Genomic DNA, 17,049 nt, shown 5'->3' on the forward strand with positions numbered 1-17,049 from the left:
GACCTCTGTAGGAACAGGACATAGACAACCCAGTCATGAACTGGGTACCTAAAGACAATCTTTGGAGATTCCTCCTGCTGTCTTTCAGCAAGTTCATACAGTTACATGTCAAGCACCCTGTCCTCCCTCAACAGACAGGGAGGGCTCTTAGTTTAAGACATGTGCAACAAGAGGCATTTCCTTGAAATTTGGTCAACCTCCCAAAATACAAATGCTCACTCCAATGCAATTGCTCAGAAAACAGCCTGCTAACAAACGAATGGGATCAAAACTGCAGTTTCAGATTTTTTAAGTGACTTGTTTTCCCTCAAAGGTCTTCAAATTTCAGCTCGAGACAACACCCAAACAATTAAAAAACATTAATAAAACATGGACTGTACAGTATTCTCACTAAAGACAGAAAGAGAAGTATTGATGCTCACACAAGGATAGAAGGATGAGTAAAAGAGGAGAAACTTTGGATATACATATTTCTTGTGTCAGCTCTTAGTGTGTTTTAGCGAGATCTTTGCTGCAAAGCCCACAAGCATCATAAATCTCTCCCATGTTTTAAGCCATCCATGAACTTTCTTTCAAGGCTGAATAATGCTCCTGCTACAGTGGCTAGCTTTGCCACGATAACAGACAAGTTTAAATACCTTGACTTCCTTTCGTTTGCTGTCTTCATCTGCTTCATGTTCCACCACACCTTGAGTCAGATTAGTGTAGTTTGCCAGTTTATTAAGAAGAGATGATACCATGGGATTGCTATCCATTTCTTCCTGTTGCAATTTTTAAAATAATGTATTTTAGTCATGAATTTAGTTACAAATTTATGACACTATTTCAAACAAACACTATCAGAACAGCTCCAATTGACTCAAACCCATAAATATGATAAAAATACTAGTTAGCTCTCTTCAAAAAGACTTCTAAGTCTTTTAGAAGTTTAACGGCACATGGCTATATTGCCATGTTTAACCGTCTGTATCTATAACCAAAACAGATTTGTGGAGAATAATACAGAATAATTCATATATATTACTTGACACAAAAAATGTCAGCCCCTCTTTCTTTAACCAAGCACCTGCTGCAAAGCATACTAAAACAAATAAATATCCAAAAGGATTCCAAGAAAAGCAGAACTAGAGAATTCAGTCAAGTAGGCAAGATTAAGCACTGGAAGAAAGGCAACAAACGTTTTACTGTTTGCCATCCTGATAAGAATTAAGGCATTCATCTCTAAGGAATGCAATTTATTAGGCCCTGATAATCATCAACTGAAAATACATGAAGAGTAAAACTATAGGAAGCATTACCAAAAGATTCACCACCACTAAATAAACGGTGATGAAGCCAAACTGGAAGGTTTTCAAGTGGGTGTTACAATAGGGTGGGCTGTAATCCAAGGCATGTAAAAGATGGCCCTGATTACATCATCAGGGGAGGATTTAACTTCAGTCAGCACTCAAAATAACAGATGCAAGCACCTATTCCAAGGATATTATGGAAAAGGGGGGCAGAGGAAGCAGTTACAACAGCTACCTTGAATGTAGGTTTAGACATCTCTAAGGAATAAAGCTAAAAGAAAACTCGGGGCAAAACTTTACTAGCGTGGCTTTTGTTTAAAAAAAAAAAAAAAAGAAAGAAAGAAAGAAAATCCATAGGTAATTAAAAACACATGATGATCAGTGCTACTTCGATCCTCAGCACAATCTTCATCAAGACTTGCCAAAAGCAGTACTGTGCATTATTTTGGGCATGCAGGAGGAAGGAATTGAAGGATCAGATTCTCTGTGTAAAGATCCACAGAAGGAAAAAGGCAGGAGGTGAGAGAGACAGGGGACCCGTGGGTAGGGTGCAGCAACAAGATGGAAAAAGCTTTCTATAAACCTTGTTTATTGTTAGCAGCAACCAAGGCKGATGCTACTGAGCATATGAAACAGAAGAACTCGAATTACTGAAGGAATGGCTTCATTATGTTACAGTAGCACTGAAATGTACAGTATCAATATACTTCTGTCCTTTAAATCATTGTAATTATTCACTGAATTAGGCATGCATTAAGTTTGCATTATAGATTAGATCTTTACATTCTGAATGAGAAATAGCTATACACTAACTGAACGCTACTAAGCCACTGCCTGACATAGCTTCACTGCCTTAAAGAGTCCTTTCTCTGCCCCTTGATGAGCATAATATTCTCAATGATGCTCTTTAAAATTGGATACTGCTCTGTAACAACCACCAGATTTAACTTCCAGCAGGATTAGTTAACAGAATCTTCTAGATTCTAGCCAAATAACAATCTTAATTTAGTAAGGCAAATTTAGCCACAGCAAAGCATACCAGTATTTATTAACTTGTCTTTTACAGCTAAGCTATAAAATATAGGAAAAAGGTTTAAGGTTTTTTAATTACAKCATTCATGCTTGAAAATCCTCTGAAATAGGATACTAGCAGAAACCAAACTGCTGAAAAGGGCTACTAGTGTCATTCCCCCCCCACAACYAAATCCCAACAAGGAAACCAAGATTTTGCTCATTTGCTTTATCTCACTACCAAAACCCCAATCCAAGGTGAAACAAGTTCCCTGGCTACTCAATACAGACCTGCAGGAACTTACCTCAAAGAGAGCCATGTTCTTCCCTTCGTACAAGTTCCCTCTGTCCATCTCGGCATCGTTGATGAAAGGGCTGCTCTCCCTGGCAACTCCATCGCCTGGYGGGAAAACACAACAGTTAGAGGGGCGAGCAGAGAGCAGGAAAACAGTGAGGTTCACCCTCAAAGCCCTAGTAAAACCAAGGATGCCTCTGCCCCAGCCGCGCTTCCCTGGACTCCCTGCTTGCTGACAGCGCGGGCGCCGGCTGCCAGCTCGGGAATTCTTTAATTCTTTCTTTTTATCTCCTTTTTATAGAGAAACGTAGCAAGACTCATAGTTTACCAGCCATGTACAACCAAAAGCAGGGACTAATCGGAGAGGCGACGGAGTTCCTGGTGCTCCGGAGTCATCGGGAGCGAGGGCGGGCGCCCGGGAGCGACAGCAGCACCTGCTCCTCCCGGCGGATTCCGGTCCGAGCCCAGGGAAGCAGCAGCCCGACCTGTCCGGGACACGAGCTGAGCCCGGAGCCGGCAGGGGCAAGGCCCCRAAAGGGAGGCTCTCCTTAGGTCACCCTTACAAATCCCAGCTCGCCCCCGTGGCTGGGCTTGTGCCCCCGCGCCTCCCGCCCGAAAAGGCAGATAYGGAGAGAAAACGTCCTAAAAAGGCAACAGCTACTGGAGAAATGGAAGAAAAACCCACACTTGTGCTGCGGGAGTGAGTGAGGAAGTGGTGATGGGGCCGGGGGGGAATATCCTCATGCAATAGATCGGTAATAGCCAAATTGATGTCGAGCTCTTTGAAAGAAAACAATGCAGAAAAAAAAGTAACTTTCCTTAGAAACTACATTAAAAAACTCCTCCTCCTGCTGGTACGAACGTGTATTAAGGAAACGAAAGGAACTGCCACCTTGAAACAAAGAGGCAAATTTGAGCCATTTTTTGGAGAAAAAAAAAAAAAAGGAAAATTGGACAATTTAATAGACTATGTGAGGCACCCAGGTTTAGTTACTGTTAAGAAAGATCTACACGGCTGCTTAATGCCAGCTCGTAAAGCTTCACTGCTCATGGCTTCAGCCGACTGGAAAACAAAACCACTCGCACACGTTTATCCTGTGCCGGTGTCGGGAAGAAACGGCCCCCATTTCAGCCAAGGGGACACCCGGGAAGAACGGACCAAATGAGGAAGATGGGGTTTTAAAAAAAAAAAAAATTAAAAAAAAAAAATAAAAAGTAGCTTTAAGTACTTAAAAAGAAGTCTCCCAGCAGAAAATATTGGGTAGTTTTAAACATCTGTTTTAGAAGGTGCAGTTAGCTCTTACTGTAATGTCTATTAAAATCAAAAACCTCTACCACAGAGGTTTTTAAAGGCTTAATAAAGTACCTGCTGCGAGCTGCCCGGAGGCCACCGAGAGGCAGTGCTTTGATTAAAGGCATCTCCTGAGACCCGGGGAAGCCCCCAGCCCCACTCCACAAAGATGACAGGTACCAGAGCCCTGTCATGATAAGGMATCACCTTTCTGAAGAGCTGCAAACCCCTTGAAATATCAAACCCCTTGAAATATCCAAGTTATTAATTTTAACACAGTGCTAAAAATCGGTGTTTCCGTAAAGGAAGGGTACCCCAGCCTCACATCTTCCAGTTATCCAACCACATTGTGAGGCCAGGATTTCWGCCCTCCGCTAAAGATGCTGCTCATGCTCTAACATTTTTCCTTAGTCCCCAGGCACCACTTCAAGGAAGCCACTCACTCAAGTGACAAAGTCACCACTTGCTTTTAGCTTTGCTCCTCACTCCTGGTTACTTCACCATGGACTGCTCAGCCGCTCAACAGCGCTCTCAAAGAGAGCACGGTGTTCCACAAACTGCCTTTTAAATAGGCAATAAATAGGAGCCCAGCGGCTCCTGTTTATGCTGCCAAGTTAATATCCCTTGGAAGTCAAAGGCACCAAGGCCCTGGCGAGCGCRGGGATGGCGATTTGGCGCCTTGCTTTTTCAAAGCTGTGGCAACAGTCGATAACTAACTGCACCACGCTTACAGCACTCGGAATTCACATGCGCTCTTGAAGTCTAAAGGTGAAAAGCAAAGCACGGCAGCACCAAGCCGTTCGCTCGGAGAATCATCATCCTCTCACTGCTAAATCCCTTTAAACTTTAATCCAGTGTGATGGGTGGCACACTCCTCCACAGAGGAGAGCAGGAGGAAAACACACACAGCACACAAGCCACCACCACACAGCTCATTTGTGGGTAGCAAGAGGGCTCCACTGATWAAAAAAAAATCTGTTTTGAAGAGCAACAGCCTTCTAATATTTTAATAAATGATTTCCATACACTTGGGATAAGCCTCAGTGATCCAGGCTGCTGACACCACCAAAAGCAGGACGTAGGCAGTGGAGAAGGGTTTTCATGGCTCTGGTGACGCAGGTTCCTTCCCTTGGTGGGACCTGCACCCCCCAAAGGCAGATGTTACCGCAGGGCACAGCACTGATGTGCACAAATCTGTATTTTAGATTTCTATACTGGGTTTGTTCTTCTGTCACCATAACATAGTCTAAAAATCTGCTTGTTGTAAAGCTGCTTTTGACTTATATTTCTTTCAGAAGTCCACCCGAAACAGCACATAGCGAGGAGGAGGAGAGAACGAGTAACTGAGGAACTGTCATCATCCTCGGAATTTGGAAACAGTTCAGGGAACAACTAGAGGGGAAGTGATCCCAAGTACTCCAGAGAGATCCCRTGACTTATGGGAGCACAAGTTGAAGATCTAGAACTCTTACATTTATCCTTCGCATTGTCACTTGCACAAGCCCAGACTCAGCCCYGTGCTCACAAGCCTACAGCAAGTTAAACAAGCAATATCCGTGCACCTCTGCTGGCACTAAGCACGCTTAGCAGACTTTGAAACCAAGACCAAATTAAATTAAAGCCTCTGCTAAAGGCCCCTGCTTTAGTTCTGCAGCCCATCACCTGCATCACCCTGGCAACACAAACCTCTGATGTTAAGACCCTCACTCTTGCCCCTGCTTGCAGGATCCCACCTTTACAGGCTRTCCCGCTCGCAGTGCAAGTCGTAGCAGGCTGCACTATTATTTACTATTCCAGGATGCAATCCAGTGCTCTCGGAAGGCTTTAGCAGTAAGCAGTTCTGGTTCATCACATGCAAAAATAAGTGAAGCACAGGACGATCTCGGTGGGAGCCTATTATGGGTTCCCCAGTGCTTGAGAACTGATTGGCAGGTAACCTGCAAGTCTACCAGCAAGGCAGCCCCAAATCCAGCGCATCAAGTTCGCTGAGGATGGTTTGTGCTYGGGCTAATTTTGCTTTTAAATCAGGGTGCATTTTGCACTCGGCTGTTTGCATACTAAATGACATTTACCAGATACAYGGCTTTGTTATGTGCCCATATCACCTTGCCAGAAGGAGGCGGACAGTTTGACAAGCTCATGTATAACTTAATAAGCAGCAAATCAGAAAAATTAAGAGTTAAGCACAACAGCACAGGTGATACACATGCTTGAGGAAGAGAAAATGGTATTCAAAAAGGGCTTTAACAATCTTAAAAAAGGAGAGAACTGGGTCTACCACTCTTGCAAAGATTATAGTGTTGGATTTGGAATTTACTACTATACTCTTGTCTATAAAAATCGAATCATAGAATCATGCATATATACACACATATGTACTTATAAAATAATTTTAAAAGCAGCTGGACTGTCCCAAACTGGACTCCTCTAGCCCAGTGCCATGTCCTACAACCACAGCTACACTCAAATTCCTTAAAATAAAAAGAAATAATAATAATTAAAAAAAAAGTAAGACTAGGAGACTAGGACAAACATACATTTATTTACACCACATTTCACATGGCACTTTACACCTTATCTTAGAGTCTCATAAGGTTTTTCATTAACCCCAGACTGCCTTTATCTCTTCCATTCAGTGGCACATTTGCATCGTATTCTTGCAAACTGACATTGCTTTTCCTTTTCCAACCCATTTGTTGGAAGTCTTATACTGAACTGCACAGATCTGTGAGGAAGCCCATTGCAGAACTAAGCTACCTAACCTTTAAGATACCCTAAGTCTTCCAACTTTTCCCTCCAGTTCTTTAACACAGACATTAATTTCCTCCATCTCCGAGTTGCTTAGTTTCTTTAAGAGTTCTTGACAATAGCACTGGACAAAACCCCTCAGAACGGAGTTGGAGGGGGAAATGGGGCAAGGAAAGTGTATTGACCTCAGCTACCTTTTCCATACTCTGATGACTCCCTCAAATAGCTCTAAGACTTTGGGGGCATGAGTTTACAAACCAGTTTGAATAAAGCAGCTTTCCATAAGAGTCGTTCTGGTTCTTCTTGATGCCTTACACTTATTTACTAAACACTCCTTATTAAACACCAGTCCTACGAAGCTGGTGCAACACCTATCCCGGAATGTCTTTTACAAACACAACGTCTTTTACAAACACAACGTCATGCTCACAATCACACTCATCATGTTTATCATCACCACGCAATACAAAAAGTATTAAGTGCTGATACTGTCCCAACATGGGAATTTCAGTAATATTACTCAAGCCATTTTCCATGGCCATGATCCTAGCCCCTCAAGCAGGCGAGACTAGCGATGTTCCTGGAGGAATTCCTAAGATTCCCTTAGTCAAAAAACTCCATGGTATCACTGTAGTTACTGATATAAGGACAGGGATAAGCAGAGCGCCATGCAAGATCCAAATAAAAAGTCTATAGTCCACTAAGGTTCAGGAATTAATTCTACACCCACAGAAACTGTTGATGTGTCTGCCCACAACTACAGTTTTTATCTAGTGTTTATCCTTCTATCCTTATCCTCCAGCTTGTGTTTTTCTGATTTGTACTAGAATCTTTCTTCACATGCTCCTATTTCCACATAAACAGCTCCTCTTTCCATATAAACAGCTCCTTGAATTTGTTCTACCAGGAATAAGATCGGCGCAAAACATCTCTAGCAAGATTAAGACCTTACAGATGCTTTAAAGTCAAATCTTGCTAAATATACCTGGAAAACGTCAAACAGAAGAACACAAAACTTAAGTTTCCTATTCTTCATTAGGGTTTCCAATTGATATGGCACTTATTTTAAAGTTTTCTAAGTCTTCCAAATGGCAATACCTATTTCTCATGAACAGATTTTACAGAAGTCTCCYCTTTTATACTAATGCTCTCTCTTTTCTCACCTTACCAATGCTTATCATATTGTTCTCTTACCTGACATATTCCCATTGATCAGGGAAAAGAGGGATCAAAGTTGCCTCACACTTAATTTGAAATGCACCATGCTATAGCGACAGCTAATCAYACGATCTTAACACACAGCTAGCGGCTATGATGAGACTGACAAACAGTCCCAGTCTTCAGCCTACCCCCTTCTCAAACCAGCCACTGGTTAGAAAACCAGAAGCAAAGCCATGATTTGTACTTCCCAGGAATGCTGTACATATCATCACTAATGCATCAAGTGGAGCAGGGCAAATAGAAAAACCTCTGGCGCGGTTTCTTCAATCAGTCACCTCACTCCACTGGCAAGTCCAAAGYCATTTACAGCTTGCGTTTAACACTGTTTCCTTAAAATGTGGAAGCTTAAGATAATSAGATAACCTTTCTCTCAGGTTTCTTCAAAGTTGGCTCAACTCAAACAGAAGTACGTAAAACTCCTCTCGGGCACGAGAGGATTTTAATAAAACTGATAAACTTCTGGTGTCGCTTTAGATGCTCTTCCAATTGGCRCATATCTCCAGTTTGCACTGCAGAGTCCGTAGTTGCTGTTGCYGGATTTGCAAGTGGATTTGGAGTTTGAAAGGGTACGTGAAAGATGCTTCATCTTGACTGGACTAGTAGCCCACCCAAGCTAGWGTTTCACCTTGGATCACCACTGCCGTTAGAAGAGTCACAAGAAAAGTAAAATTAAACAACATAAAAACATTTACAGGTTCGATCTAGTATAAGTCTTCTCAAGTCTTACAACACAAGTTGTTGATGCAATGCCCTATTCTATCCAGGGTCTAGGCTATAGAAAGAAATATGGGATTTTTCTCCTGTGAATATGCRCTTTCGTGGTTGTTGTTAAATCAGGTAGGGAACACGTGCACCCCACAGAGCCATTCTGCTCCCTGAGGGACCAGCAAGCAGCCCAACTCRCAGCTTGACCAACCTACTTTTCCCAGAGACCTGTCCGAGGGGACGCTGCAACAGCAGCCCTCCCAGGCCGCTCTCCTTGGGTACCAGCCCAATGGGCCACTTCCCAGTGAGGAACAACTGCTCCAGGCCAGCAGCGTTGCCCAGGCCTCAGGGAAGCCGCCTGAGGTGCCAGATCACCTCAGCTCTAAGCAACACACCCATTTCCAACGGCAGACACCGCGGGCTCACACTTAACCACCCCACGTGGTGCCATCCCCAAGGTCACGGCCAACGCCATCAAACCACTTCAAGCCTTCCCAGACACCAAAATACTTCAAGGCACGCAAACAGTTAAAAACATTTCTGGGACAGCCCAGGGGTTTAGATTCCTATCAACCCAAACCAGGCACCTCTCCCGTTCCGTTGCCCTCGCCCGCTCCCGCCCTGGAGCCACCCGCTCCGGGCCGGCCGTCACTCCCGGCCTGGTGGGGACAGGTCCTCACGGGCCAAGGCGGGGGCACAGCGCTCGCAATTGCCCTTTCGTTTCTGCTGCCCATTTTAATCCAGCCAAGGCTCGTGCTGGCACAAGATACAGGGCAAGCGGGGGCTCTTCATGCTGCCCGTGCCCCTTCTCACAAAGCTAACGGGAAATATTCCAAGTATGGAAGAAACAGCACGGTTGTCTTATCTACGGCAAAGTGGCAAGTTAAGTGATCCTAAATTTGTGATAGGAAACCYGTTTAAGAGATTAAGGACAAAAACATGAGACCATCTAATCTCATTTCCTTTCTTTCCACAGTATTTCATTCCCACAYTAGGTTCTCCAGCTTGGAGAAAACACATACTTTGGTTCAAGCAATCCACTTCTTCATGCTTTCAGAATTAAATATATAGTTTTTTTGTTGTTGTTTTTTGTTTTTTTTTTTTTATGATTTAGGTTTAGTTGCTGGAAAAAAAAGGTCTTCAAGAAGCTGTGACTTATTTGTAAATTAAATTGGTCTCTTGTTAAATTTAGAAGGTATATTAGGGGKTTGCAGGTAAAAATTTAAGCACTTGCACTCGGTATTTTCTATTTGTGGAAGCCTCTGTACTTCAGTCAAGTCCCCTCAAACTGTCACTCCTCCCCACCTTTATTTATTTTGGGGGATGAGCTAAGCTCACTTTAAGGTATCTTCCCAAGCCTCAATCATTTTTGTGGCAGCATTTTCCCTTCTCCAGATATGCAAAACAATCTCCATGCTCCCCAACCGAGTGGTGTATGTTAACATCCGCCTTACCCACACTATTTACAGAGGTTTAATCGCCTCTCTGCTCCGGGGATCACGTTGGCCCTCTTTGTCACGGCATTAAGCCAAGCTCATGATATTCTATTCCAGGCTGACCCCTAAATCCTCTCCAGATTCACTGCTTCCTCACTACACGCCTCTTCACGTACTGCCCCCATGTGCCTTGGCATTTGAAAGCATTTTGCCCAGAGAAACCCCCTTTAGCAAGGACACCCCTCTCCTGTCATGCTGACAATTGAATGCTTCACATTACCTGAGAAAAGAAAAAAAAAGAAGGAAAAAAAAAAAGCAGGGTCTTCTCCTATAGCAAAAGGCTGTAAAAGGCGTTCAGAGAAATGGGAGCTACCTAAGAAACTCGTGAACCACATGACCACAAACACAACGCTCTGGCTTTGATAAGATAACTGTTCTCTAAATAACCAAGCACAGGCGGAGGCTTCTGTTTTTGTCTAAAGGGATAAGGCAGTGAGCTTTGCTCCCCAAGGGAGGTTTCTGACTTTACGCAGAAARGTCTAAAGGCAAAGCCAACAACTGGAAAATAACTAATACTTTCCAGAGAAGCGCAAGCCTTGGACAGTTCTTAAAAGGCAGCAYCCAGTTACAATCTGTGTACGTTAAAGTATTTGTAATAAAAACTACAGTAACATTTTCGTGAGGTTGACAGTATTTTGTTCTTAATTGAGCCAATAGAAACTAAACATGTAATTTGTTTGCTTGTAATTTGTTCGCTTACTGTGTAGGTACTTTTACCTTCAAACGCTTATTCAATTTAAAAGCTACTTGAACTGAAATATAGAAGCAACAAAGCCAAGGGAGTTTACTCTAGCAAGGACTGTAACGCTATTCTCTCCACCAGATATTTCTAAATTCTTGATCAGTAAGCAGCTAAAGAAAATTCTGATAATCTAAATTTTGAATTTATTATTCCTTTCACTCCAGAGTTATACAGTCTTATTCTTCAGAGCTCTAAAAATAAAGCAATGAGTTTTCAAAAGCAACAAGCTAGCTTTAATTCAAATAGCAAAAAGACAACAAAAACCTCTTTGAGTACATCTCACCTATAACAATTTCTGCATGGGATGAGTTTAAGCATTTGGTGCAATCTTTACAAAAGAAATTAAATTTGTGAACAAAAAAAGTCTAAATATTTTAATGATAACACTACTTTATGAATTTTTTTTTCTAAAAATCAATAACTAGTGCAATTTACTTATCTTGAAAAGCAGAACAAGATGTACTTAAGCCCTATGTATGCAGCTAAGCTCCCTTTACATAAGGGAAGATTCTAACATTGCAGCCATCACTTACCTTGTCAACATCACTACATTTTAGTTTTCTGTACCGAGGCCACTATTACAGTCAAGCACAGAGTATTTCTAAGAAAAATATACTGGAGGAGCTGCTAATACAGYTGAAAATATAGACCTCACTACTGCAGTAAAATAGCCATTAGATCCATCATATTATGCTTTAAAAACACTCACCTGGGTTTGGCCCACTTTCTTCATAATCTTGTTCTTTCATAATTAAAGGRGGAAACCAAACCAAAAACCTACCCAAAGCACTCCACTGATCCCTCCGATATCAAGGAAGCAAACGGGAAACTGACAGTGGCCTCATCCCCGCTTTGTGTAAGACCACAAATCCTGTTTCTTACTCGTATTGGATTAATCCTCGGGCGAGTCATTAAGGCTTCGTGCCGGTGGAAACATGCGCCTGACGCAGCCAAACGGCCTGGCCGCAGGAGAAGCCTCCGGGCAGAAATAAGCCCGAGGATTTCCGCCTGCAGCAAATGCAACGCTTATGGAAAAGGGCCGGATCAGGCTGATCATTCAATGTCTCTTCCTACCGATCAATGCAGTTGAAAGTCTCCCCTCCGTCAAATCAAGCCGTTTTAAAATGCTTCCATTAAGCAGGTCACTATACAGCGGCAACATGTAGCCTTTCCTGAAGGTTGATCTTAGCTGCTCTTAAACATGTTATTAACAGCATGGGCGCTAAACSTTGGTTCTCTTTCAAAACAGCCTGCGCTAGTTGTACTAGTTTAAATAACAGCTTAAAATTTCTTTAAAATATCTGCAAATACCCTTTATATTTTAAAGAAAATACAAAGAAAAATATGCTTTAAGACTGACACTGTAAAATTAGAACCATAAACTATGAGTTCTCTTAATTCCCTTTTGATTTTGATACTCAGTTGCTTTTAACGCATTGCATATATTCTATACGAGCCTCGGATGGCCTCATACGGAGCGTTGCTAAAGGGATGTTAAATGCTTAGACCAGATTAGTTGCCGCAGCCAAATCTTTGAGTCGCTTCTGCAATCTCCTTTCCTCGGCAAGCGCAACACCTAGGCTGCAAGCTTAGGCACTGTGTGGTCGCCTGCCAAAGGGCTGCCCGTGCCCATGCCCACCAAGTGCCTCCTCCAGGAGCTGCTCTGACCCACTGGTGCTGCAAGGAAGGGGTCTCCTGGCTCTCCAAATTTTGGTTTCATCTCCTGCGCTGTCTCTTCTGCTGTAGAAAAACAAGGCAGCTTGTTGAGCAGCAGCACAGGACTTGCACAGTGCAAAAGGGATCAGTAGAAGGAGGACTAGGAGACGAAAATAAATAAAARTATATAATCTTACTACTGATCAGCAGACTCATACCACTACATTGCTTGTTCTACTGTTAAGTTCTAGTGAAGTGCTCTGAGGACAACTCCCCCAGGGACAGTGCCAAGCTCAGGCAGGTTTTCAAGGCATATTTTCAATCCTCCTTGGCAAAGCTAAGAGGGCAACACACAAGCTTCCCATTCTCCAAGACAGAAGTCGTCTGCTAAAACTTACTCTCTTCGGAAAGTGTCAAAAAGTGCCCTTGCAGGAAGAAGGTTTGAATTGTAACGAGAGCAAACTTCTGCCCCCCTTGTCAGGAAGTAAGAAACAGAACCAGTCTTTCATTTCTTCTTTCTTGCAGAAAGATCTTTCCAAAAACATATATTGTGGAAAAGGCATATTCATCTGTCAAAGAATAATAAAGCAGGATGAGTCAAGAGGCTAAAAGCTGGGAGGAGACAGAAGAGGCTGCAGGGAGTAGGAGAAAAAAGACCTCAAAATTTGCCCATTCAGAAAACAAGTCACCAATTATTCCAGTAATTTCATTATCCCTGCTTCAACATCTACTTTGAGTCAACTCGAAAAAGCAACAGTGTAGCTTGAAGATGAAGAAAAAAAAAACTTAATCAGTATTTGCTGCAGGGAGAGGCGCTGCTGTTCTCCTGCTGTGATCCAATTCAAGGAAACAAAGGCTCTTAAAACAATCTGGTTTTCCCGTTTCCTGCTGGTTTGGCTCTCTGAACCAGTTCGCAAATAACTGCACTGCCGAGAATAAAACTACTAGCAGCAGCAGCAGSATGAGCTACGCTCTAACATCAAGCTACAGCCTTGGCAAAAGCAGCCCTGTGAACTTCTAACACGARTCACCTAAGAGACATTTTAAAATAACAATAAAGGCAGGTAAAAGCAGTTACCCAATAGGACCTTTATTCAGCATCATCTCCAAATGACAGTAAGGGTTTCAATGATAAAGTGAGGAAAATGTCTTGAGGAAAATATCTTAGCAATACTATTTCCCTGAGAGGACCRTGGAAGTTAAGTCTGGAGGGCTGAGGGCCTTACCCCTGGCACAGCCCTCTGCTGCAACATCGCCTTGTGACTAGAGTCACTCACATTCAGCTCTTTGCTTCTAAGTACTAACGATCCCATATAGCACTTAGCACAGAATCCCAGAATGGTTGAGGTTGSAAAGGACCTCTAGAGACCATCTAGTCCAACCTCCTGCTCCAGCAGGGACACCCAGAGCACGGGGCACAGGGYGGCATCCAGGCGGGTTTGCAAGATCTCCAGAGCAGGAGACTCCACAGCCTCCCTGGGCAGCCTGTGCCAGGGCTCTGKCACCCTCACAGGRAAGAAGTTCTTCTTCACACATAGATGGAACTTCTTATGTTCCTTATCTCACGTGGAATCAAGAGAAATCACAGGGAAATGGGCTAACACCTAACGGGACCTAGGGACCTCGCAGCCCTTTTCAGCAGTACGTTTTTCTTTCAGAAAAGGCTCCTGCCAGAGACAGAAACRTTTAAACAGTTCTGCTTGGAGCCTGGACAGCCAACAGAAGTCACGGGCATTCACAGCGACACACGCAGCTCTGTCAAACCGAATCAGAGCATCTTGGTGGAGGCAGGCTCGGCACCCGAGGTGGCCRGGGCAGCCAAAGCCCCTCGGAGCAGAGCAAATCCCTCTGCTGATCCTTGTGCCTGCGCTCAAAGGTCAGATCTGCCTCAGCAGGAGCAGGGCTCCCCCTTCCAACACTGTGCTATACAACTGGATATTCCAGGAAGAACCAGTGTGCCCTCTGGAAAGGGAGATCCTGTCTTGCAAACCCTCCAGAGCATCTGAGCATATGGATGAGGGAAATCCAGTCTCTACAGCCTGACGAGATCTCCAGAAGGCTTCTGAAAGAGTCCTGCCCCAAAGGCTGACAAAGAAACACAGCAGCCATAGAATAAAAGGGAAGGTCTTTCGTGAGGGCGTAGGTAAATAACTGAGTAAGAAAACAGAAGATAAAGGGCTGTGTTGTATGGTCTGGAGGGGAAGGCAAGCAGTAAGGTATTAGTCCGAGACTATTTCAGGTTATTTAAGGTTATTAAGATACTATGCAATGTCTTAAGGCACAGGATCTCTGAGGCTAAATACATATTACAGCAACACTCACAAAAAAAAAAAAAAGAAAAAAAAAAAAAAGATATATACATGAATGGAAGAAGACAACCCACAACTGGTGAGACCCCAAAGCTCACCACTACCAGTTGGGAACAAGTCCTTTCCATATGATAGCTTCATGAAAACACCAGATCAATGACTGCTTTTCAAACCACAGGCTGAACAGCTGGAACAACAGGAGGAAGGGGAAAAAAAAAGAAAAAAAAAGAAAAAAAAAAACAAGCCGTAGGGAGGTAAAAGTATAAAGCAGTAAGGACAGGCAGAAGCAGGCAGTGGCTCTCACATAAGGGTTGACTAAATAAGTCTTCAGTTGGGAAGAAAGTGACTGGGTTGAGGTGGGACTGGAATAGAGGGTTTATAAGATTGGGAGTGATTTGGAGAGCCAAGTCACTGACATTGTTAAGAACTGACTTAGTTTGGTGCTTCTGATCAGGTGACTGGTTCCAGAAAAAAAATAAAATTAAATTAAAATAAATAAAAGGAAATAAAAAGTTATAGCCTTACTTAGTGACTTGCCACTGAGCTGCAGAACTTATTGCCACAGATGCTCTAAGGCCAGAAATACATGCCACTTCCAGGGAAGATTGCACAAGAGAAGAGAAATCCCCCAAGTACATTTGAACGCAAGATTAACATTTAATCTACAGATCTAATTTCGCAAAAAAAAAAAAAAAAAAAATGTGGTGAAAGGGGGAAAAAAGATCCCCACACACTTCACAGTAACTTCCTCTGCTTCTGAGCACCAAGTGGCAGGAGCGCGGGAGAGCGCRTGCGAACAGCACCAGCTCGGCCAGCCCGCGTTCCCACGCACGTCCYGCCACATCTGTTTTCAGCCAGTACTGAAAACACCGTGGGCACAACCGAGCACGCCAAAAGGGGCAGAAAAGGAGGGCCATAACATACGAAGATAAATTAAAAAATAAATAACAATAATAAAACATCTGCATGCTTCGTTGTTCATCCTGTTAAGAGTTTATCCAATCTTCTGAAAGGGAACACAAATAATACAGTATTTTTTCTTSTGTGTAGTAAGGTTTGAACCGCAGACCACAGGTAGGCCGGTTCCCTTGCCTGAGAACACGCTGCAGGYGGCAGCAAGATCAGCCTTTGCCTCCCCTCCGCTGCAGGGACGTTCGCACCAACCGTTTCCTGGTTTCGATAGGTTTATCTAAGAGGTAGTCACTACTCATACACGTTGGGAGAAAAGGAAAATAAAAACACACGCAACGCACAGAACCTCTCCTGAACACTCGCCCATTATTCTCAGCAACAGGTTGTTTCCTATCTTCTAGCCGCCTTATACGTGAAGGGGAACGTGCTGGGGAAGGTCCTGCTCCTCCCGCTGCAGGGACGAGCTGCCCTCCTGTCACCTCCGGCCATCCCCAGCGACCTCAGGCTTCTCCTTGCACTCGCTGGCCTCGCCAGCTCCAGAGGCTGTTCCTCCTCTGCGAGAGCCRGGTTTCCTGCTGGTCTGGTGCGTTGAAGCAGCTGCGGGAAGCGTCTGATGAGCAGCAGGGTCAACGGGCCCAGGAGGGCGCCGGGGGACGGAGAGGACACGCGTTTCCTGCCACCCTGAGCCCTGGGCGCGGAAACGGGGAGGCAGGCGCTGCCACTGGATGGGTTTAACGCGGAGGTGTTTAGCGGTACCAGCACTTCAGAGCTCATTAAAGTTTGCGGAAGAATAAACAAGCAGAGCTATTAGACGGCACAGCTGTAATCTAACAGTTTCTAGGCATTACGGGTCTGCACACCACAGACATCCATATGACACCCAAGGCAACAGCAAGTACGTGGTGCCTTCCCTGAGCCTCTCCAAGGCTGCGGCACTTCGCCCTGTAGTCGCCTTTGAGCTCTCAGAACAGACCCTGTTTGCAAGTGAAGACTCCCTCTAGTCCGTGCTTTCGCCTTCACTATTTTAGAGGTACATTAAGAAATGAAAGGAGAGTTAAAAATCGAAAGAAAGAAAAAAAGTCATGCCAGAGATCATCCTTTCGGGCAACAGAGCTCTACAACTGCAGAAGTTGGAGATTTGCTTTGCAAGAGTTAGTTCACCCCAGCGCTACTCAGCCACGTGAAAACCCAGCGTTCCCGCAGCTTTCAGGGGCTGCGGCAAGCAGAAAGGCTCGCGCCGCTCCTCCCGCAGGCCGGCCTGCCGCACGCCGCGCCAGCCCACGCGCGCTCGGGAGCGGGGAGCCCAGGTGCGCTGCACACCGGCCCCGCCGCGGCGCGCCCCGCGCAGCGCAAACCCTGCGCGGCCGCCGCTCT

General features: G+C 44.3%; 1 protein-coding gene across 1 annotated transcript in view; it reads right to left on the minus strand.

Moving 5' to 3' along the window:
- SLC12A7 (solute carrier family 12 member 7) overlaps positions 1 to 2,695 on the minus strand; it is a 42,882-nt gene extending 40,187 nt beyond the window's left edge. Inside the window, exons 1-2 of the mRNA XM_026039654.1 lie at positions 2,606 to 2,695; positions 639 to 761 (exon numbers count right to left, since the gene is read on the minus strand). Of these exons, the coding sequence (XP_025895439.1) occupies positions 639 to 761; positions 2,606 to 2,653 (171 nt within the window). The 5' untranslated portion in view covers positions 2,654 to 2,695. The remainder of the gene's footprint in view (positions 1 to 638; positions 762 to 2,605) is intronic.
- Positions 2,696 to 17,049: the final 14,354 nt, after the last annotated feature.

This window comes from Nothoprocta perdicaria, unplaced genomic scaffold (genome assembly GCF_003342845.1).
Source record: "Nothoprocta perdicaria isolate Ctin4 unplaced genomic scaffold, notPer1 scaffold_235, whole genome shotgun sequence".
NCBI classification, from domain to species: domain Eukaryota; kingdom Metazoa; phylum Chordata; class Aves; order Tinamiformes; family Tinamidae; genus Nothoprocta; species Nothoprocta perdicaria.